The 23,595-nt window shown below is 33.2% G+C and overlaps 1 protein-coding gene and 1 non-coding gene across 2 annotated transcripts; one reads left to right on the top strand and one right to left on the bottom strand.

The window, feature by feature from the left end:
- Positions 1-4,492: 4,492 nt before the first annotated feature.
- On the top strand, positions 4,493-7,401 carry LOC136234674 (transcription factor bHLH30-like). Its single transcript, XM_066024144.1, has 2 exons — positions 4,493-5,410; positions 6,024-7,401. Exons 1-2 carry the CDS (start codon positions 4,829-4,831, stop codon positions 6,531-6,533), a joined length of 1,092 nt encoding a protein of 363 aa, XP_065880216.1. The 5' UTR covers positions 4,493-4,828; the 3' UTR covers positions 6,534-7,401.
- A 15,447-nt stretch (positions 7,402-22,848) lies between these two features.
- LOC136216141 (small nucleolar RNA R71) lies at positions 22,849-22,955 on the bottom strand. The gene has a single exon (XR_010683133.1). It is a non-coding gene; the product is annotated as a small nucleolar RNA R71 (small nucleolar RNA).
- Between the last annotated feature and the right edge of the window lie 640 nt (positions 22,956-23,595).

The following is a 23,595-nucleotide window of genomic DNA, read 5'->3' as shown; positions in this document are numbered from 1 at the left end:
ACTGATCCGTTAGCCTCCGGAATGAATTTCCAAAGCAAACGAAACATATTAAAAATGTTTGAGGGTTTGCCTTAAAAAAAAAGAATTATTTCTAGTCTTCCACAAAATCCAAACCGCGCTAACCATGGTGATGATCAAAAGGACACCTACTTGAGGGATAACGCTCGAATTAATCACAGTGTCAAATAGCGTGGCAAATTTACTATTAGTGTGAATAGCTTTACCAAAAAGACCATCAACGACGTCCCACATGTGAATAGCTTTACAATGAAAAACCCCTCTCTCGAGACTTTTCAAAAAGGAATATCGTGCTCCTCAAGTCCCACCTGACCTGACTCAATTTCCTCTCTCAATAAATTATCTATCGATGAAAGATTAACCCAATTACCATTATATAAATAATTATTAACTGAGTCTGATAAAAGATGAGAATTTGGTCTAGGCAGATTTAAACGCTCTGCAACCGAGGGAGAGAGCCACTAATCAAATATATATTAGTATTTTCAACTTTATTACGCCAAGAGTTTTGACGCAATTTGAATGAGATAGTAACAAAATTGAATTCAGAGATTGAGAAAGAAAAATTAACTTTGTATATTGAAGATTGAAGAGAGGTTTACAGATGAAGAAAAAGAAGAGACAGGGAAAGAAGAAGTAAAAAGTTAACCTTAATTTATCTATATACATTACACCTATCAAAGATAATTACAAATAAACCCTTAGAGAATAATTACAGACATATACTTCATATTAATACTTAATTACAAATTTATTAGATGGCTTTACTGCTACCTAATTTAATTATAAGTAAGTACTCTATCTGTCCGATTATATAACTCATTTTAAAGTTTTTTACACAAATTAAGAAATACAATGAATATAAAGTCTAATTAAGTTAAAAAAAATTCTCTCCAATATAATAGTTGAATAATAAGTTTTGGAATGTAAAAAAAAACACATAAATCAATGAAAACTACAACAAAAATTCAATGTTTGTATTGAAAAATCAAATTAGAAAAACTACAACGATTTATATTTTGAAAAAAAAAAACTTTTTAAAATGATTTATATAATGGTACATAAGGAGGAAATTTTACTAACCCTATAAATAAAACGAAATTATATATATAATCTATTGTTTTTTTTTTTTTTTTCATTCTCAACATATGGTAGGTCAGCTAGGTAGGAGTATAAAACCCTTTATTAGGACAAACAAAAAAGAAAAGAAGGGAAGAAGTGGATATTGGATAAAAATACAGTTATTAGAAGAAGCTCTAGATTACCGTGCCACTTGTCAAAAGTGATTAAGAACATGTATAATTTCCATAGTGCTTTTGGACTTGGAGTGTTGTTGTTTTTTCTTTTTCATTTTAATCTACTAAAAAAAAATGTTATTCCATCAATTACTTCATTTTATATTTGTCGTTATATCCATGAATTAAATAGAGATTTTGGGACAAAGAAGCTCACTCACTTCCGAATGATATACTAGTATATTAAAGATAATATATATAAAAGTTTACACATCAGCATGAATTAAAAAAAAACGACACATTACTAAGTTACTTTGGTTGAAGGTTTTTATTTGTAATTCAAAATTTTAATTATAACTTTATTTGTGAATTTTACTTAGAAGAATATATATACTCAATCTTCTAAAAAGAATATATATAAACTTCATTATGCTTTTCATTTTGGATGATTTATGAGTATATTGTTGTATATTTGTTTTAGGAAAAATAATTTCATATAGTTTGTAAGTTTGAGAATATTACATTGCGTAATGGAATAAATGATCTTGACTCATTTACCGATCCATTTATGATCTGTTCGTAACCTAAGCAATTAGGGTTAGGGTTAAACCATTAGGTTTAGTTTAGCTATAAATAGATAACTATGTAAGCTAAACCTATTATCCTAATAACACAAAATATTGAGAATACTACAAAAGACAATTTCACTCTCCTACTTTCCCTAGCCGTTGCCCCCTTTGTTCTTTGAAGTGCGTTCTTAGTTCATGGAACAAATATGGTTGCTCCTCTGGTGCAACAGTCTCCTAAATCGGTGATATGGAGCCAATATGGAGCCAAATTCAATTTCTTCCGTTGATATTCAACAGATCTACGCTACAAGAGGTAACCCTAAATCTGTTGTTTGTTTATTGATTGTTCCGGGTTCATTACTCGTCCTTTTTTGTTAGAGATAGTATATAACGGCTATTATAGCCTTCATTGGTATCATAACCCTTTTAGCTTCGTGTTACATCTGTTAGGAACCTTTTTGAGATTCTTTTGATTGGTTTGGTTTAATCGAATAAATGCATGTTTTGTATCTTAGATCTATGTATTTTGTGCGGCCCAGGATGCTTTTAGTTTGATGAAATTTTCCCTGTGACTATTGGAAATTTCAGGCACATTTTAGCGATTTAATGCACGTGATTTAGAATTTGTTTGTACTGTTTCACTAATTGCTAGTCACCAAAAGCCGAAACTGACCACACTATCGAACTCCCAAACCCCAAAAACCTGTCATAGGCCAGAACCTTGATACCGTCAGATGCTGGAAGGGCGGCGCATGGCATGCATGCGCCGACGGGCCACCTCTCACACGTTCGGCGTATCCGGACGTCTATTCAACATCGATTTTTCCAATATATAATAATAATAAGGAGAAGAAATAGAGTTTTAGAAAGAAAGAAATATATATATATATATATATATATATATATATATATATAGAAGAATAAGAAAAAACGAGTAACTCTTAACAATATTTACGGTAGACTATTTGATAACCAGTGATGGATTTCCGATCAACTTCCTTCCCTGTGGGGCGTCGTTGGGTTCGACGAGGGGAAGGTCCGATGCCAAAGTCAGTATGGAAAAAGGAGAATAAACTATATTGACAAGGTAGGGTTTATGGAAGAGAAGGAATGTGTGTACCTCAATAGCTTGGGGTGCAAGCTATTTATAGTCATGTGATCGTAACTCCCAGTAACCAGAAAGTCTCCATTAAAGCCTCATTAATGGCGGTTACGGATCTCCTTTAAGTGTGGCCGTTAGCTCATTAACGGCCCATTAATTGTCTTCATGGGGAATCGGCTCAACCATTCGCCAGGCGGATCGAGGCAGGCTGGCGGGTCTCACGTAGGTTTGACTACGGATCTCGTGTGGCAGAGTCTAGGTGATCCGCCACTCGGATGGCTTGCTTGATACGCCATTGCTTCCCTGGCGCTCCCAATACGTGGTCGTTTTGGTAAATATTCTTTTTGATCCCTTGGATAATATCCCGATGTTATCACTATTAAATAACGGTTGCACTCAATAAGAATTTCTACTTTACATTTGGCGCATCATATTATACGTGTGTCGGACCAATAATTTAATGACAAATCATATATTTTAGGATGTAGAACTTATATTTTAAAGCATATAATTTATACAAATAATTAACTAAAAATATATATTTAACTACAAAATATTAATATTTCATTAATTGAGGTGTCACATGACATTAAATTATTGGTCTGACGTGTTGCGCCAGATATACAATAAAATATTTTGCATTCAAGAGTTTGAGTTAATGATTATAACAACAAAATAAATAAATAAATAAATATTATTTTTGAAGAAAAAATAAAAAAAAATAAAGTGGTAATGAATTAATTGAATAATTAGGAGGTGAAGTGCAATATTAAAAGTTATGGTCTGGTTAAAATAGAGAAGTAAATTAATTAAGATTAGTTGATTGTAATGGGCAAAAAATAAGGTATCACTTTGTAGGAACTGAAATATAATAGAGATAGAAAGCACCTTTTGGTCATACAAGACAGCAATGTGGGACTGTGAGACCACTATTTGCTTAGTATATATTATATCGGTTTTAAAAGTAAAAAGGATATTTAGTTTAGATTAGTATTTAGTAGTAATAGAAAAGTGAAAAATGAAGCACATATATACATAGATAGATGAAGTGAAAAGGGACCAACCCCTACTCTTGTTCACTGTATCGATAATTTTAGAGGTACCCAAAATATTCCCCTATATAGCTATCCAAAATATACCCATAAAAATTAGAAAGAGAGAGAGAGAGAGAGAGATGGAGTATGTTCCAAGACACAATCATTACATAGTCTTGGGGAAACAGAAAAAAGGGTGGCGTGGATATATATACCTTATTAACACTTATACTTACTATGGAGACGAACACCGAGGCATTCTTATTCTAATTAACATCAACATTTAACATTAATTCAAAATAAAATTAAGATAGGCTAAACCCTCTTCTTTTATGATGATGAAGCTATCAGGCTTTTGGGTGTTTGGTCGGTCGACAATATGTGGCTTGCGTTTTATTTTCAATTGCCACTCACTTACTGTAATTATACAGTTTCAACCAAACATTTTACTACTTATTTGAATAATTTAAATTCAAGTTTGAAAACATTGCAGATATATAGAGAATGGCGTGAGAAATAAGGAAAGAGTAGCATAATAGTACTACTTGGAGGCTCTCTCCTCTCCTCTCCTCTCCTATATATTTAGATTAGAGTGGTGGAGGGAGAGAGAGAGAGAAAGTAGACCCAACCCAACCCAACAAAACTACACTTACTTTACTTCCAATAAAAAGGCCTCTTCATCTTCCTAACTGAAAGAGACTTGCTCTTTTCTATTCTATTCTATTCTATTCAGACTTGCTCTATCTTCCCCACTACCTCAAGAGATAAGAGTATGGAGCACTGAAAATTCCATCAATTAATTCATCCTCCCTTTTACCAACATATATATCCTTCTTTTTTGTCCTTTTCTCTCCATCATCAATATAAAACATGTGTGGTTTCAAACAAGAAGATCAACCTGAATGCTCCCAAACAATTCATAACTTCCAAGCCTATCAAGAACAGCTATTCCTCCAACAAATGCAACACCATCACCACCAAAACACTGAAATCTACGGCGCTGTTAGGGGATCATCGGGATTCATTTTCCCTGAAGTTTCACCAATTTTACCATGGTCTATCCCGCCTGTTCAATCCTTCAATCCTGCTCATCATTACGCCTCTACCGCAGTCCGTGACCACCACGATCAATTTCTTATCCCCCCTCCTCCTCACCATCCTCATCAGGTTCCTTCTTCATACGGCGGATTATTCAATCGGAGACCTCATGGTTTGCAATTTGCTTATGACGGTTCATCTACCGATCATCTTAGGATCCTATCCGACATGGTTCAACCCGGTTCAGCTCCTTTTGGGTTGCAGGCTGAGATAGGGAAGATGACTGCTCAAGAAATCATGGATGCTAAAGCTCTCGCTGCTTCTAAGAGTCACAGCGAAGCTGAGAGGCGAAGAAGGGAGAGAATTAATAACCATCTTGCTAAACTTCGCAGCTTATTACCAAGTACAACCAAAGTAAGTTTCATTCATCTTAATTATCAAAATCATTGAAATAGAAACGCCCCAAAAATGTCAGTATTAAGCACATGTTGATATAATATGGGAGGGGAGGGAATCATATGATATGATATTCTATTATTATTATTCTTTCAAAGATTTCTGCTAAAGAATCTAATTTGATACTACCTACCCATTAGATTTAGATATGAAAGGTTGTCACATTTTTCTTTGTTTGTTTTTTAGTAGCTTTTCTTTTTGTTCCTTTTATGTTTGATAGACAATAATTGATATTGTTTGGAGTTCCGAGGAGAAGGAGTAGAAAGAAGAAAAGAAAACCAAAAGAGAATAAGCGTTAATGTCGCATAGTTGATATGATAAAGAGAAACCAAAGCGCAGTTGAAAAGCTTCCTTAGAAAATTCTTGCCGGATATTATCTGTCAAACCAATGTGAAAGATATAAAAGCAACAAAAAATATAACATTATTGTCAGTCATTAGCCATGCCCTAATCCCCCTTTTTTTCTATCCTACTTTCATGCCTCAATCATCTAATTAATCTAGACTTGTTCTCTTCTTTTCATACACTATTTCTTTACTTTCTAATATTAATTTTGTCTTTGTCTTTGTAGACAGACAAAGCTTCTTTGTTAGCAGAAGTAATCCAACATGTAAAAGAATTAAAACGGCAGACTTCATTGATAGCAGAAACAAGTCCTATACCGACCGAAATCGATGAATTAACAGTAGATACAAGTGATGAAGATGGAAAATTTGTAATAAAAGCATCACTTTGCTGTGAGGATAGATCAGATCTTATACCAGACTTGATAAAAACACTGAAAGCCTTACGCTTAAGAACACTAAAAGCTGAGATTACAACTCTCGGAGGACGAGTAAAGAATGTATTATTCATAACTGGAGATCAAGAAGATTCATCAAGTGAGCATAGTAATGAACAAGAGCAGCAGCAACCACAGTACTGTATAAATTCAATTCAAGAAGCATTGAAAGCTGTAATGGAGAAAACAAGTGGAGATGAATCTTCTTCAGGCAGCATTAAGAGACAAAGAACTAATAATATCAACATTGTTGATCAACAGCAGCAGCAGCAGCAGCAGCAGCAACACAGGTCTTTATGATTTTTACAAATTACTACAATTTAAAAGAGTTCTTTTTTAATTTATACTTGTTGGGTTTATGAGTGTCTGTTTTGGTGTGTTTTGGTGTAATTCTGTGTTTTGAGGCAGTGAAGTTAAGGCAGAAAATGATAGTGTATGTGTGTGTGTTTGTGTTTGTGTACTTAGATGATGAGTCTAAAAATAGGGAATATATATAAGCATAAATGGATTGTGGTTGGTAATATTACATCTAAATGGTGGGGTTTTGTAGTTCCCAAATTGTTGTGCAGAATTGGGCAAATAGATTATATTGTGAGTGGTGGGAAAGAGTGTATAGGTAGTAATATGCTAATAAGACAAGAGAAGTGCATTAATTTTGATAATATTTGAGAGAAGAGAGAACAAAGTCCACATAGTTTCCATCTTAGGTTTTAAAATAAGGTTTCTCTCTTCCCACGAAAAAGATTTTTTGCCCACCAAGAACAATATCCAAAATTCTCTCTATCTAACTATCTGAGATCTCGTCATTTGTTTTTTTGGGAATTTATTCATAATTATAAGGATGGTGACGACGATGTTCTTATTGTCACATGCTGCTACTTACCCACTTACATACATTTTGTCGCTACAATCTTCTTTTTGTCTTTTATTTTCCTTCTGCCCCTTCTGCCTTGGATCAATATTTTCTCAACTTTGAGTCAAGTTTTGTAATTTCAATCATTTATTACTAAAGTAATAGTTGAAATTTAATGGTTAGATTTTAAAAATCATTTATTTATTTATCTCAACTACTGATTAATTATTAACTATGATTTTGAAAGTTGAAATTCAACTTGAGTGAATTCAAACTGGTTTGTTTTGAAGTCCACAAAACAAAATTAAGAACCCTAATAGTATTTTTACTCTCTCTCTATGGTCATGTGATTGGTTAGGCAGAATTTAAATCCTCTTAAGTTGGATTTCAACTTGAGAAGCTATGTTTATTATTGTTTATTATAATAAGTCTAGATATAAACTTGAATAATTACAATCATTCTGTGTATTTGTCAATATTATTAATATATCAACTATTATTAATTGCAAAATCAATAGTTGAGATTTTATTTAATGCATCCTCTTGAATTTGTTTAAAAACTCTAATTGGCCTATTGAACTTGCCTGGCATTTTATTAACTCTTTAAATTTGCTTAAATTGTCATGATTAAGTCCATAAATTTATAAAAACGCTATGAAGATGTACAAAATAGAAAGTTAAGTTGTTTTAACGACTTAGAATCATGAATTATGTTTTTATTTTTTTAAGATTTAGATACATTGCAATGTATTTCACTTTAAACAAGTTCAGAGGACAAATGGATCACTGTAAGTAAGTTCGGTAGGCCAATAGGTCACTTTAAACTAATTCAGGTGACTAATAGGTTATTTTAAGTAAGTTGATGCGGCTAACAACACACCGTGTAAGTTCAGAGAGCTAATCAAATTTTTTTGGATAAGTTTATGAGATTTGGATGTACTAAACCTTATTATTTGATAAATAAATAATTAAATATGAACCATCAATTTTATATTTAATAAGTGAAATTACAAAGTTGAAATCCAACTTAAGAGAATCTCAATTCAATTTCTATTATTTTTGTTAAGAAATAAAGATAGATAACACTTCTTATATTTGAAGTGCATACAACATACTCTTATCATGTGTTGGAATTTCAATAACATATGTTTTTTTTATAGGATTTGACCATCAATTTTAAGTTCAAAATACTTTTGACATTATTTCAATAGTTTAGAAATTAGTTAAGCTTCAAGAATATGAGAGATAATAATAAAAATTATTCTACAATTTTGATTACCAATTTAAGTTCTAGTTTAATTGGTTCATTGATATGATATCAAAGCTCTTGAACCAAATGGTGGAAGGGTCAAATTTTGAGAATCTAATTTGTTGATTAAATTTGAACATATGATAAAATAGACCTCTGTGAAGGAGTGTGAATGAGATAATAAAAGTTATTTTTGAACATGAATTATAAACTTAAAATTTTAGCTCAATTAGTTCCTCAAACAAAGAATAGTTTTTGTATATTATCTCTATCATTAACCACTTACTTTATCCATAAGTTTAACCATAGTAAAGCACAATAATAATACTTAGTGTTTACTCTACTTAGCTTATCTTCCAATTAAGTATTTTTTGAGCAATCTACATGTTGTGTTGAAAATGGATGGTTAGTTTTATAACAGATCTCAAGTTCGATTTATAAATACATCTAATCATGATTATCTAAATGTTTAGTTACCATTAGATTCTTATAAATATTCATGTAATATCTTGGGTAATAAAAAATTCAATTGCCCATAAAAATAAAATAAGTGAAGAGATTAAGGAATCTTTCAAAAAGAGACTTCTTATATAACGGATGCTCATTATTATAGTATGCTGCAGAAATTATAATATTACTCTGTGATGATTAAAATAAAATAATTCATGATTATAAATGTTAAATAATGAATATAAGAACACAAGAATAATCACATTCATCAGAGAAACTGTGTGTGTTGGTGTTAGGTGGAAGAAATATTCATTAACTCGTACATTGCCAGATTTTGAGAGATTGGAAGAGATCGTTGGAACCCAATAATACATTTTCCAAGCCACCAAAATTATTGATGCTTCAGAAGATAATATAAGTGAGCTGTATAATGATACCAGACGGACAACCGAGAGGTTCTATTGGAGTTCGTTTTGAAAAACCACACAGAAGGCTGACAGCCAACTTGCTATGGGTTATAATTCCAACCATATGAGTTGGAAAACACATTCTCCTTTTTATAATAGAACCAAATTTCAAATTTCGAGATTAGAGAGACAATTTCTTGATAGTGAGAAAGAAGACTCTCTTTTTATTTCATCCGACTCCTTTAAACAGATCAACCAGAATGCTAGGAAGAGCGAGAACAAATTCTCAAAGGGAGACTATCTTTTGGTTAATGGGAACCAAGAAGAATCATCCACTAAAATCTCAAAGAATTAATGATAGTATGCAAGCATATGTCAATGGTTATGAAGGGGATGGAGATCCCCCAAAGTGAAAATATTGAATCGCTAGAATGTGTTCAGATTACTTAAGGATCAGATTTCTCGTTAAGCAAAGTGAAGTGGTTAAGAGGAGATGAGAGTGAAATTAAAGAGGTTTTCTTCGAAAGCTTCAAGTATGATACTGGTTTATGTTTATGGTAAGAGATATTGTTTGCTTTCTCATTACGTTATATGTTTCCCAAAATCTGTCCACATTGTATTTTATAAGCCAATTCTGTCATTTTCTTCGATCACAACTCTAATTCTATTTCTTCTTCTCTCTCTCTTTAGTTGAGATCTTGTGTTAGACCTTGTGCTCTTTCTTGATTGGTCCATGTAAATGCTCTATAAACAGCCTTACTGTATAACGATAACTAGAGGGTATTTACCTCCGGTAACTCTAACATCAATCCTAACTAATTACAATAGTGAAAATACTCAGTAAATACCTTAATAAAACAGTAATCCACTTATTTAGCCTCTCTCAAGCTGGACGACGAAAATTGATCAATCTTGGTTTTAGAAGTAAATCTGTAAAAGGCTTGATTGGTAAGACTTTGGTAAGGATATCCGCAAGTTGTTATTGAGTCTTGACAGGATATAAATTTAACTAGACCAACTTGAAGCTTGGCTTTGAGAAAGTGACAAACGCATCTTTATATGTTTAGACCGCTCATGGAAAGCTGAGTTATGTGCTAAATAGACAGCTAACATATTATCACAATATATAATTGATGAAGATGACGAAGAAAAACCAATTGAATTGAGAAAGTACATAATCCATTGAATTTTACAAGTTGTAACATTTAGGACCATATACTCTGCTTCTGTGGAACTACAAAAGAATACTGGTTGTTCTTGCTTTTCCATGAAAACAAAGAATCCACTAGAAAAATAGTAAAACTTGAAACATATCTTCTCGTGTATAGACACCTTACTCAATTAGAGGCGTTCTACTTGTGATCTCTAGACAAGGTTGATTAGTGCATAAACAAGATTGAGGTTGATCTAGTTCATTGAGAAGATTAGTAGATTTATATGGGCACTTCGTTTGCAACGACAGATAGATCTTCAAATAATGTATCTATGTTTAACTTATTTATGATATGAAATAACGATTAACGGATCTTACGGGATATGAAAATGGAAAAAAAAAACTTATTTTCCACTGCGCCTACACATGTTCTATTTCCTAACGGTAGATGACTGAAGAAATTGACTAAGATAATTGATAGCAAAAGTGATATCAGTCTCGTAGTTATTGAATAAATAAGTCTACCAATAAGCCTTTTGTATATTGTTGGATCATTAAGAGCGACCCATGTTGATTTAGATAACTTCACTGAAGATTCCATAGGAACGGTTGCTGGTTTAGAAGACAACAATTCAAGGGCATGTTTTCTTTGTTGAAGAAAAACACCTTTATGACTTCTTAATACTTCTATTCATATAAACAATTTGAGATGCCTGAGGTCCTTGATCTTGAACTTACTATCTAGAAAACATTTGACAGCTTCAATTTCTTCATACTATCTAGAAACAGTCATTTTGGTGTTGACCTTCTTTTTGAACAAGGAGCGACCAAATTGTGACTGTTGATACCCAAAACTAAGCAAGGGAGAGGTTAACTTGGCATTCCATTACATATTAGCATGTTTCAACCCATATAAATACTTTACTAGCTTGCAAACCTTTGTTTTATCTTGAACTTAAAAACCTTGTGGAAGCTCCATATAAACCTCTTCATCAAGGTCCCCATGCAGGAAGGCACTGTTGACATTTGATTGAAATAATTCCTAATTTTGACTTGCTGCAACAGTCAATAATACCTTAATAGTAGTCAACTTTTTTACTAATGTATCTCAATAATCTATTCCTTCAGTTTGAGTGTAGCCTTTACTACAAGTCTTGCCTTGTACCTTTCCAAGGTAACATCTGATTTGAGCTTAACCTTAATAATCCACCTAAATCCAACTATAACTTTTGTTAATGGAAGATCAATGAGTATCCATGTGTTATTCTTTTCCAATGCATGAATTTTAGCTTTCATTGTTGTCCTCCAGCATTTTTTTTACTGGTTCTTTGTATGACTTAGGCTCAGGAAAAGTATTCATGTTGAATATGTATGCTTTTTGCTTTGTTGAAAACTTATCATAAGATAAAACTAAAGGCATACTTTAGTTTACAGATTGTGTAGAAAGTATACCTTGGTTCGAGTGTAATAAATTTCAATGGAAGTCTTTGAGATACATATGAAGTGCTATGTGTTTACTAGATTTTGGTGGAACATAATCATTTGTGAAGATGTAGCAGAATAGCTCATGTATGTGCATTTTTTGTATTGCCATAAGGAACACTGACTTGGACAGATTGTGATGCATATGATTTTTTTATCTAGTGGGAATTATAGAAGAATCTGTAAGTATATTATCACTCCTATGATTATCAATCAGACTGAAACCAAAATATAAACTATCAAAGACACCACACTTATAAAAAAAACAGAATGCCACTACGCCAATAGCCCCTCAGACGATGGTTAAAAACTGTCGTCCCGCGAGATATAAAACTATCACGGGGCTCGCTGCTATCTGTTGCACCTTCAGACGATGGTTAGGTTCTGTCATGTGAAGGCACGACCCATGACATTAGCCTATTTGCATACTGTCATCTTACTCTTGTTACGATACAGCTTATTTATTACGACCGTCACCTTGAATGTCATCACATGACATACTAATAATTAAAACCGTCAAGTTGACGTGGGGGAAATTGGTATATTGAATTTGCGATGATAGTTCGTATAATAATTTCTGTCGTTATAGCTTATTTTAGATGGCATAGGTCTTAATCAATCATGTCAAAGGATTTATTTTCAGATGACAGATTCGTTTATTTTAATGTCTTTTTATTATTGTTTAGATGCCATTTTTTAAAATTAAAATGTCACTTTTTGCCTTCTTCTTCGTATGAATTTATGGGTTTTACCTGAATAATGAAACATACTCAAATGAACATGAAAATCTGTGTATCAATAGTTTTAATTTTATTGGAGACCAATGCTCATAATCTGTTTACATTTGTACACATAAATTTCTGAACTAAAACTAAAAAAAAAAATAACCAATACATGTCCATATCTTGGAGTCATTATTAGACCTATAATCCTAAAGTCTTGATATCTGCAAAACCCAAAGCAGGTCACTAATACACTAGCATCATTACACAAAACCCTAAACGCACTAAAGACCTTTCCCCTTTCACGACCTTTCACTTAGCCACTATCATATCAGTATAAATAATAAGCATCACAATCGTTCAGTGTCCATACATTCAACCCAGAAAATTATATTGTATAATGGATCCCCTTGCGATTGTTCAGGAAGATGTAATTTCTGACATGGAGAAATTGTACATGGAGAACCTATGGTGGCTTCTGGCCATCGATGGTATGTCAATCCATATTTTCTTCTTTAACTCTTCCTGATTTCTTCTTTCTACTTGTAATGATTTTTCTTATCTTGGATGATAATAGGTCATCTGGATGATAACTTCTTCAAATGGGTGTCAGAATAAAAGGCCCCCAATACACCCCATATGAAAGGGGTGTATTTGAAATTAGAATCAGCTACCCTTTGGAGTTTCCAAACAGAGCTCCAACAGTAATATTAACTTATCTCATTAAGATATATGAACCTACATAAAATTGTATACACATACACTAATCAATGTCTCCTCTTATTCTCAGTTTCGTTTCTGGAATAAGATCTATCATCTTAACGTGGCTCTTGAGGGGATGATTTATCTTCCCCGTCTCCTTACTCACCCTCCCTATCCCACTGCCATGGTATAGATATGCCACCATTTATCTAGTTCATTTGATAAACACTTAATCATGTTTGTGATCTAATCATTCTATGCATTTTGTAGATGTTGTGGCACATATATGATCTACTACTACAACCCGACATTGAGGCGCCATTTCCTGGGCAAGAAGAAGTTGATGAGCAATACCTCAGCAACAGGGAAGATTATGAGGGGCTCGCCTGGAGATGGACTGAGGAGTATGCAATGTGAATATGAGGGGCTCCAAATGTGGTTCTTCTTCAAATTCCAAATTTCCTTTACTATCTTTACTATGAGATAGTAAAGGAGATTTGGAATATGAAGGAGAACCGAAAGGCAACACTTAACCCCCCCTGTAATATAACGTAGAGCTTGCTATTCAGTTCGTATATATATATATATATATATATATATATATATGTATATTCAAGTCATATCAAAAGACATCTTATCGTTTGCAAGGCATGTCAGAACATGCAAGTAGTCTAAATTGACCCTTTTAAGATGTTCCTCCCACTTGGATTGTACTCGTTGAACAATGAACTTGGTAATGAGGTTTATGATGCTGTCACCACAAGGGACTCTCTTTATGTTGAATGCATCATAAATTTATCACCATGTTGGATGCTTTTTTGTACATTAACAAGCCAAATGAAAAGGAACATTGTAAGAGTATGGTCAATCTCAATGAACATTTTCATGCATGCACATAATCAGTTCTAGCTTTCTAAACAGAACATCAAACATAAACATGCTTCATACACATACACATACCAATCACTTCATGCATGGTTAAGATATTCAACCAATCAGTTACTAGCAATGCACATAGATAACCCTTTACAATATACTTGCCACTTGGATTGTACTCGTTGAAAAGTGAACACGGTGATGAAGTTTGCGATGCTCTAACCACAAGTTCATAACTTATGCTGATAGCATCGAAAACCCATCACCATTCTGAATGGTTTCAATCAGATAACAAACCAAGTGGAAGATATATCGTAAACCTATCTCAGCATCACCCACAACAACATCATACATGTAACTAATCAGTTACATGCCCAATGAATATTCATACACATACTCAATCAGTTCTAGCTTCCTAAACAGAACATAAAACATAAACATGCTTCATACACATACACATACTCAATCAGTTCTAGCAGTATAGCTCGTAGGTATAAGAGTATCCCATATTATAATAAACATTCATAGTTTTATACTATATGCCTAATCAGCTACATGCTCAATGAACATTCATAGCAATGCACATACATAACCCTTTAGAATATACTTGCCACTTGGATTGTACTCATTGAAAAGTGAGCACGATGATGAAGTTTGCGATGTTGTAACCACAAGTTCATAACATATGCTGATAGCATCGAAAACCCATCACCATTCTGAATGGTTTTAATCAGATAACAAGCCAAGTGGAAGATATATTGTAAACCTATCTCAGCAGCATAACTCATATTCAAATAAAAAGGAATCAGGTAAGTTCATAACATTTTCAGCTTTATACTATGCCTAATCAGCTACATATGCCTAATGAATATTCATACACATATCAAATGAACATTCATAGCCTTAGACTATGCATAATCCATCTATATTCCCAATGAACATTCATATACATACTCAATCAGTCTAGCTTCCTAAATAGAACATCAAACATAAACACATGCTTCATACACATACTCAGTCAGTTCTAGCAGTATAACTCATAGGTATAAGAGTATGTCCAATCACAATGAACACTCAAAGCTTAAGAGTATGCCTAATCAGCCACATGCTCAATGAACATTCATACACGGACTCAATGAGTTCTAGCTTCCTACATAGTTCTATCTAACCAATCAGTTCGTACCAATAATTTCATAGAAATATAACTCACATTCATACCAATCACTTCATGCATGGTTCAAGTATTCAACCAATCAGTTAATAGCAATGCACATACATAACCCTTTACAATATACTTGCCACTTGGATTGTACTCGTTGGAAAGTGAGCACGGTGAAGTTTGCGATGCTCTAACCACAAGTTCATAACTTATGCTGATAGCATAAAAAACCCATCACTATTTTGAATGGTTTCAATTAGATAACAAGCCAAGTGGAAGATATATAGTAAACCTATTTCAACATCACCCAAAACAACATCATACATGTAATCATTCAGTTCAAACCAACATAACAATATATATACTCAATGAGTTCTAGTTTCCTAAACAGAACATCAAATATAAACATGCTTCATACACATACATATACTCAATCAGTTCAGTGTGGCCAAGCACAACGAATATTCATGCATATACTCAATCAGTTCTAGCTTCTTAAATAAAACATCAAGCATAAACAAGCCAACATGCTTCATACACATACACATACTCAATCAGATAACAAGCCAAGTAGAAGATATATTGTAAACCTATCACAACAACACCACCCACAACAACATCATACATGCAACCAATCAGTTCAAACCAACATAACAATAATATATACTCAATAAGTTAAAGAAATCTTCCCATATACTAAAGGCATGAAGTGATTGACAATCTCTTCAGTCAGCCTTCCCATGTAGTTAAGCATTCTTACTATCCTTACAAATATTATGTTCAAATTTAAAGAAATCAGATGAGTTCATAACATTTTTAGCATCATGCACTATATTGCCATAGGTTAAAAAAGATAAAGATCCAAGCTTTTCAGCAGTGAATCTAACAATAAATACAATAAAATCGGTGTATCTAAGCGAGAGATCTAACCCTTTTAATAATAGGTCTGAAAATCAATAGATCCTTATTCCAGCTGCTGAAATCCACATACACAAGAGTAAATCAGATGAGGAAAAGATAGAGTAAGGAACAATGAAACTCTAATACATCCAGGAACAAAGAAAATATGGCTTACTAGTACTGTGTTTCGAGCTCTAAATGGGGTTTGGGATGAGAGAGGGGGGTTTATATATGAGATGAGAAGTTTCGATCAAACGATCGAGCGCCTAAATTTGGTATATGGCTGCGTAAGTGAAATTTCATTTGCCGCTTTTTTTGTTTTCCGCATACAATGACAGTCATTTATTACAAGTGTCATCTGATGATCAAGTAAATTTTAACGAAAATGCGTGTTTTCTTTGGATGACAGGATTGTGTCACCGGAATGCCACATGTGAATCGAGTGCATTTTCAATTAAACTTTTAAATGACAGAATTTTAATATACTGTCATGAAAAAAATTTAGACAACACGAAAACAAATGTCTGTCATGTATCTTATATCATGTGAAAGGGAAAATGACATAGTGTGCTTAGTGTCTAACAAAGAAAAACTAATATTATCAGACAACGACTATTGATGTGAGAATAAGGAAATAAATGTTCATGAAAAACAACATCACAAGAAACTATGATTTCCTATGTTCTAATTCAAACAATCTATATATTTGCCTGATTTCTAACCAAAATACAGGGAACAACTCGAACATCAAACTTTTTCTTGTAATTGCCTAAAGTAGTAGCATAAGCCAATGATCCAAAAACTCTTAAATCACCATACTTAGGATCCTTGTTATACAAGATATTGTATAAAGTTTTATTATCAATCACAGGGGAAGGCACAATGTTCATCAAATGTATTATATGTAAAACACAATTTGACCACAAGTTTAATGTCAAACCTTATTCAAAAAGCAAAACCCTTGCTATTCTAAGCAAGTGTTAATTATTTCTTTCAACAACATTGTTCTACTGGGGAGTGTAAGGTAATGATGTTTCATGTAAAACACCTACAGAAGCATAAACTTTATCTAAATACAACTCATGTGCATTATCAGATCTAACTGTTCAAATTCGAGCACCAAACTAAGTAAAAGCATAATTGTAAAACCTTTCAATGGCAACAGGAACCTTGTCTTTAGATGGCATAAAGAATATCCAACAAAACCTATTATAATCATCTATAATAGTTAAATATATATATATATATATATATATATATATATATATATATATATAACCAAGAAATGATGAAACAGCCATAGGCCCCCAAGTGTCAATATGCAATAACTCAAAACATTTTTTAGTGTTAGATTGACTAATATGAAAAGATAATCTTCTCTGTTTGGCCGAAGGACACACAAGACATACAAAATCTGAATAAATTTTATTTATAATATGGAAGTTTGTGTACATTGTATGCAATCTTCCATCAGCTAAATACCCTAACCTATAATGCCAAATAGGAAATGCATTCTTATTATAAGGTTGTGAAACATAAGAAGATTGAGACAAACAATGTACAACACTAGGCTTAGTAACAACAAAATGATATAGACCTCCTTGCATTTTAGTTGTACCAACCATCTTCTTGCTCAAATTATCCTGAAATAAACACTTATGTGCCTTAAAAAATTATAAAACAATCATTACCCTTTAAGAGTTTGCTTACTGAAACTAAGTTAAAAGAGAAATTGGGTATGTATAACACATCTTTTAAAATCAATTCATTTGTAAGACTAATGACTCATTTGAAACCAAGAAACACAGTTGTATTATTAGGTAAGTGACCTATCTTGGAAGGAATAACAATTAAGGAAATAAAAAATGATGTAGAATTAATTACATTATTAGTAGCTCTAGAATCAATTATTCATAGTAATGAATCATCCTTTATAAAAGAATTGATAGCTGATTGTTTTGTAGTGAAATTGCTCTTTAATGAAGCAACATTGTGAACGACAACATGTGTTGAAATGGAATTCAAAGATGACTTAGTACATGTCTTATCTAGTCGATGAACAAGACTTATAAGCTTGGAATATTGATCAAAAGTAATATCCATTGTTTCTTATGCTATAACAGGTTCTTCATCAATAACAAGATTAGCAGCAAATCTCTTCTTATGCTTAAAATTAGGTGGATAATCGCGTTTCTTGAAACAGTGATCCATGGTGTGACCTTCATTGTCCTAGAAAGAACATAGTAGTCTTTTCTTTCCGTAAGACTTCTAAACATAATTTTGAATATTGTGAGTACGATTTCCGCTTGTAAAATTGATATTAGACTTTATTGGAATAAATTGTACTTGTGATATCTCCAAATGATGCTCATGTTGAATTACAATATTAAATTATGATCAATAGAAGGAAAAGGCTCCATCATAAGGATTTGCGATTTAAAAATTCCAAAATTAACATTCAATCCTCTCAAGAACTTGATGATGAAATCTTGTTCTTAAAAGGCTCTTAGAATTTTGATTGCTTGACAATTCTCTGCACTCTCAACGGTACAAGTACAAGAACATATTATCCTAAATTTGAAAAACTCCTCCCAAATGATTTGCAACTTCGTGTAATAATCATTGACATAGATCTCCTTGCAAAATAACATGTACTTCATCATATAACTATATAATGTGAAGAGCATGACCTTGAGAGAATATGTTCTTCATATTTTTCCAAACTTGTGCTGTTGTCTCAAACTAGATGATCGATTGTGAAATTGGCAGTGAGAGAGCATGCTTTAAAAGATAGAACCATTTGATTACATCGATGCCATGCCGACTGATTAGGAACATGAATGACAAAAGGAGGCAAAGAACCATCCATGAAGCAGTATTTGTTCTTAGCAAGCAGATATCCTTTAATAGATCGACTTTAGGAGAAATAATTTCGGTTGTTAAGAAGTTGAGTAACCAGGACTAGGCTAGGGTTTTGTCCTGGATATATAAAGAAATGACTTGAAGGTTTTTTAGTAACATCTATAAAATTTTGATTCTCATTACCTCATCGATGTTGATTGCCTCTTTAATTTTGATTTCCTTCTTGATTCAGATTGTTATCATTATTTCCATTGCCGCCATTCTCTCCAGCAACTGCTGCAATATAAGACATTTTCAAAGAGAAAGATCGCAGACAGTAAATATGAATGAATTGTGGAATGAATCCATAAACAAAAGAGAAAAACTATGATTCGTATGCAAAAATATATTTTTTCTAATACCATAACAAGATCTCAACCGAAGAGAAAAACAAGAAGAAAGAGAATTAGATTCATGATTGAAGAAAATAACAGAGTTGATTTACAAGATACAGAGTAAGGCTTTATATATAGCCTTAATGTATAACTATAACTAGAGGGTATTTACCTCTAGTAACTGTAATATAAATCCTAACTAATTACAATAGTGAAAATACTCTGTAAATACCTCAATAAACTAGTAAAACACTTACATATCTTGTTAGGATCATACATATTCAACCCTAGTCATGCGCCTTGATTTGCTGACAACCAGTGTGCAACCATTTCAGGTTGACAGCAAACTTCCCCCACTAAGAAACCACCATATGGAACCCATATCATTTAGGGCAAAAAATTATTTTATCTTATAAATAAAAAGGTACACTGTGCACAAAAAAGATAATATTCTCCTTGAATATTTTAGCTACATACTTTTCACTATTTTTCTCCTCATTTAGCTTTGTTGACTCTAGCATTAGAGTGGGGTCACAGATCCACAACCTCTCCTTGATCATTTTTCTGCATATCTTAGGCATTGGAAGGATCCTAGAAGGCTGACTTTAAATTATCATAAATCAATTTGGTGTGGTGAACATGGATCAAATAAACAAAACAATGACTTAACTAAATAGTTTGTTGATCCCTTCATCATCAAACCCACCATAGAGATCTAGAACTTTTGTAGACGTAAATGATAATCCAGTATGACTTTTACAGATCACCTTGGAGTTTGACCTACATATGGAGGTATGTTTGGGTTCTAGTGATCCAGAATAGAGGAAGTTTATGGATGAGATCACGAAACAATTTGTCTATAATATGGGATCCGTTCAGGAATCAATGGGCATCCTTAAAGATGAACATACAACATAAATGAAGAATGTTAGGAAAGAACTTAAAGAGGTTAGATAGACCAATAAACATAAAAACATGTAGGAATATGTTGCTTATTCTACCATACACCATATCTTCTTAAGCTTCCTTTTAAAGAGAGATCAGTCTCTAGATTCCCAGGGAGAAAACACTAGAGGCTGATCTAGAGGAAGAGAGCCCATCCCTCAACACTACATGTATCATCATTCCAGAACGCCTTCCAGGGAGCATCATATGGGAAGATATGAGGAATTATACTCCTATCGCCCCCAATGCTATCTCCAAGGCATCAACGATACTACTCTAACAAACTTAAGTCTCCAAGATAAAGGAAGGCTATTGTTAAACACAAAATATACCTAAAATATCATCATTATTTACATCAGTTTTGCTATGAATTTGTGTTGTTTATATCTATTTAGAGTACTTTTACGTCCGAATATGTTTCTTTCATGCAAGGTACCCAAATATTTGGTAAAATCCAAATAGGAACGAAAAGAGGTCAGAAACGAAGGAAAAACCCTATAAAAAGAGTCAAAGACGACGAAAATCAAACGCGTCGTTACGAAGGACGGGAACGAAGTCTGATCCGGGAATAATCACCCGTGTCGCGACCGAGATTCCCTATTCTTGGCCGCGACATGCGTCGGCCAGTCACTCCTCCCTTTCGACCGAAGGCTGAAATTTCACTTCCCTAATCTCGGTAAAGATTTTAGTATCTCGGTAACTTCAGATTTTCAGGCAGCACATCTTACACATGTTCGATTTCAAAGATACGCGTCCGTTCGATTGGATAGAAACGTCTCTTCGCAGCAAAACACGTCCCCTAGACACGACTCTTCAACATCTATAAATAAAGAGTTGATTCGGAGTTGAAAAAAAATATAATTGAGAGTTAAGATTTAGTACAGAATTTATGCAGAAATTCTAAGTCAAATGATTCAGAGTTAGAAGTTCGATTTTGTAAAAAGCGATATGATGTACACACATTGTTTATCAAATAATTACATACACAATAGCGATTAGATTTAGATTAAGATCTGTTAAAACTAGTTTACATTTTGGTAGTAGAAGAACCATCTCTATTCTGAAGATTCAGCGAGAAGATTAAGTAGCGGATTCGACCCCGGAGCCTGACAAACTCTAACGAGGTTTGAGGAAAGGATTGATGACCCGGAACTCTCATGTCGTTTTGAATGCTTCCATGCTTTTTATTCACTGTAAACTTGTATCAAATTCACACTTCATCTAATAAAGTTCATGCAATTCAATATAATTTTATGTAGCACTTCTGTAAATGATCCGAAGTGAGTTCTGGTGTTTTCATTAAAACGTTGTTAAATTCAATATCTTTACAAGGAAACTTTGTTGAACACTTAGGCAAATTCATTCTTTGAGAATTAATTTGGTTAGGGTAGCAATCTAACCCGACCGTAGGAGGATTGTCTACGGTTCAAAGCCTTTTAATTGAAGGAGTTTTCGTTATTACACTTTTATAATTTATACAAAGTTTAAAGTTGTCTTCTTTGCTTAATGCAAACGAATACAATTAATCTCTTATTTTAAACACTAAATGTTTCTGTTTTGTAATTCATTTTCAAAACAGAATTGATTTCTAACATTCTACATATTCTAACCTAATTCTTATTCTATCAATTTCAAAACCAATTTCAATTAACGATTATCTATTTCTATAAACCTTAAGTCCTATTTAATTCACACATAAATAAGTTTTTGTTGAAAAACGTTCCCTGTGGGATCGATATCTTTTTATTACTACAGGCGAAACCGTGCACTTGCGGAAATTGCTCAACAAGTTTTTGGCGCCGTTGCCGGGGAACGCCAAAATTTTTAACAAAAAAAAATAGATTTTTCGTGTTTTATTTCGAATCTAGGTTTATACATACTTATGCTAACTTTTATAATTTATTAATTTTAATTTACTAACATATTTATTTTTCAATTCTGTTTTGAAGGTAGTTTCGGTTCGTGCAAAATTTCAAGTTCATGCGCAATTCTCGAAGTTCAAGCATTGCACCAAACCCGTTAGATCCAGAAATTGAGAAGACACTTAAAAAGAAAAAGAAAGACAAGAAAAACAAAAACAAACAAAATTTCGAGCCAGAAAATATGGCAAACCCACCAACACTGATGGAATACGCTAGGCTAGGAGTGGCCGGTGTAACCAATAGTATCGTTAGACCTAGAATCACAGCAAACCAATTTGAAATTAAGCCCGCTTTGCTTAATATGTTGCAAAATAATGTAACATTTTATGGGTTACCTAACGAAAATCCTAACACCCATTTGACAAATTTCCTTGAAATTTGTGACACTTTTAAAGTGCCAGATGTGACTGCCGAAGCAATCAAACTTCGACTCTTTCCTTTCACTTTGAAGGATAGAGCCAAAGAATGATTAACTTCTATGCCAGGCGCAACATTTGCGACTTGGGAACAATTAGCCCAAGTGTTTTTATTAAAATATTTTCTTTTAGCAAAAACCGCAAGAGTCATAAAAGAGTTAACATCTTTTTCTCAAAATTATAATAAAACTCTTTATGAGGCTTGGGAACGTTTTAAAGAACTTCAATGTTTATGCCCACACCACCAATTGCCCGATGCACTTTTAATGCAAACATTTTATAATGGATTGAATCCTACAACTAGAGGTTCATTAGATGCAATGTCGGGAGGGTTATTTATGAAGAAGACATCCGCCCAAGCGAGAGAACTTTTTGAGGAAATGGCAATCAACAGCAGTATGTGACCCGCAGAACGTGGACACATATCGGTAGAGAAACCATCGTCCTCAACCACATCATCCGTTAACGGTATAGTGAATCTTGATCCAGTCACGATGTTACAAGACCAATTTTCTGCCTTATCGCACAAAATTGATAGGTTTATGGCACCGTACGATGCCAACGGTAATCCAATCCAAACGGATGTGGATTATGAAGGTATGAGCGAGATTGAACAGGTAAATTTTGTCCAAGGGCAAAACCAAACTAATAATCCTTACTCTAGTACTTATAATTCTGGATGGAGGAATCATTCTAACTTTAATTGGAAAGATAATAATAATAATGCAAATGCTAATCAAAATCGTACCAATAATTATCAAAATCAATCGAGAGATACAATTAGCACTTTATCTTCTAAAATCGACAAATTCATAGATGCTATCGGTGGAAAAATAAGTAATCACGACGATGGTTTTAAACGGATCGAGAATAAATTCGACCAGCTTATT

This window comes from Euphorbia lathyris, chromosome 1, assembly GCF_963576675.1.
Source record: "Euphorbia lathyris chromosome 1, ddEupLath1.1, whole genome shotgun sequence".
Classification (NCBI taxonomy): Eukaryota; Viridiplantae; Streptophyta; class Magnoliopsida; order Malpighiales; family Euphorbiaceae; genus Euphorbia; species Euphorbia lathyris.
This window is presented reverse-complemented; position numbering and strand designations above follow the sequence as displayed.

Coding starts and splice junctions, on each gene's coding strand:
- LOC136234674 (XM_066024144.1), top strand. CDS start 4,829: ATGTGTGGTTTCAAACAAGAAGATCAACCTGAATGCTCCCAAACAATT. Junction 5,411..6,023: donor TATTACCAAGTACAACCAAA/GTAAGTTTCATT, acceptor TTGTCTTTGTAG/ACAGACAAAGCTTCTTTGTT.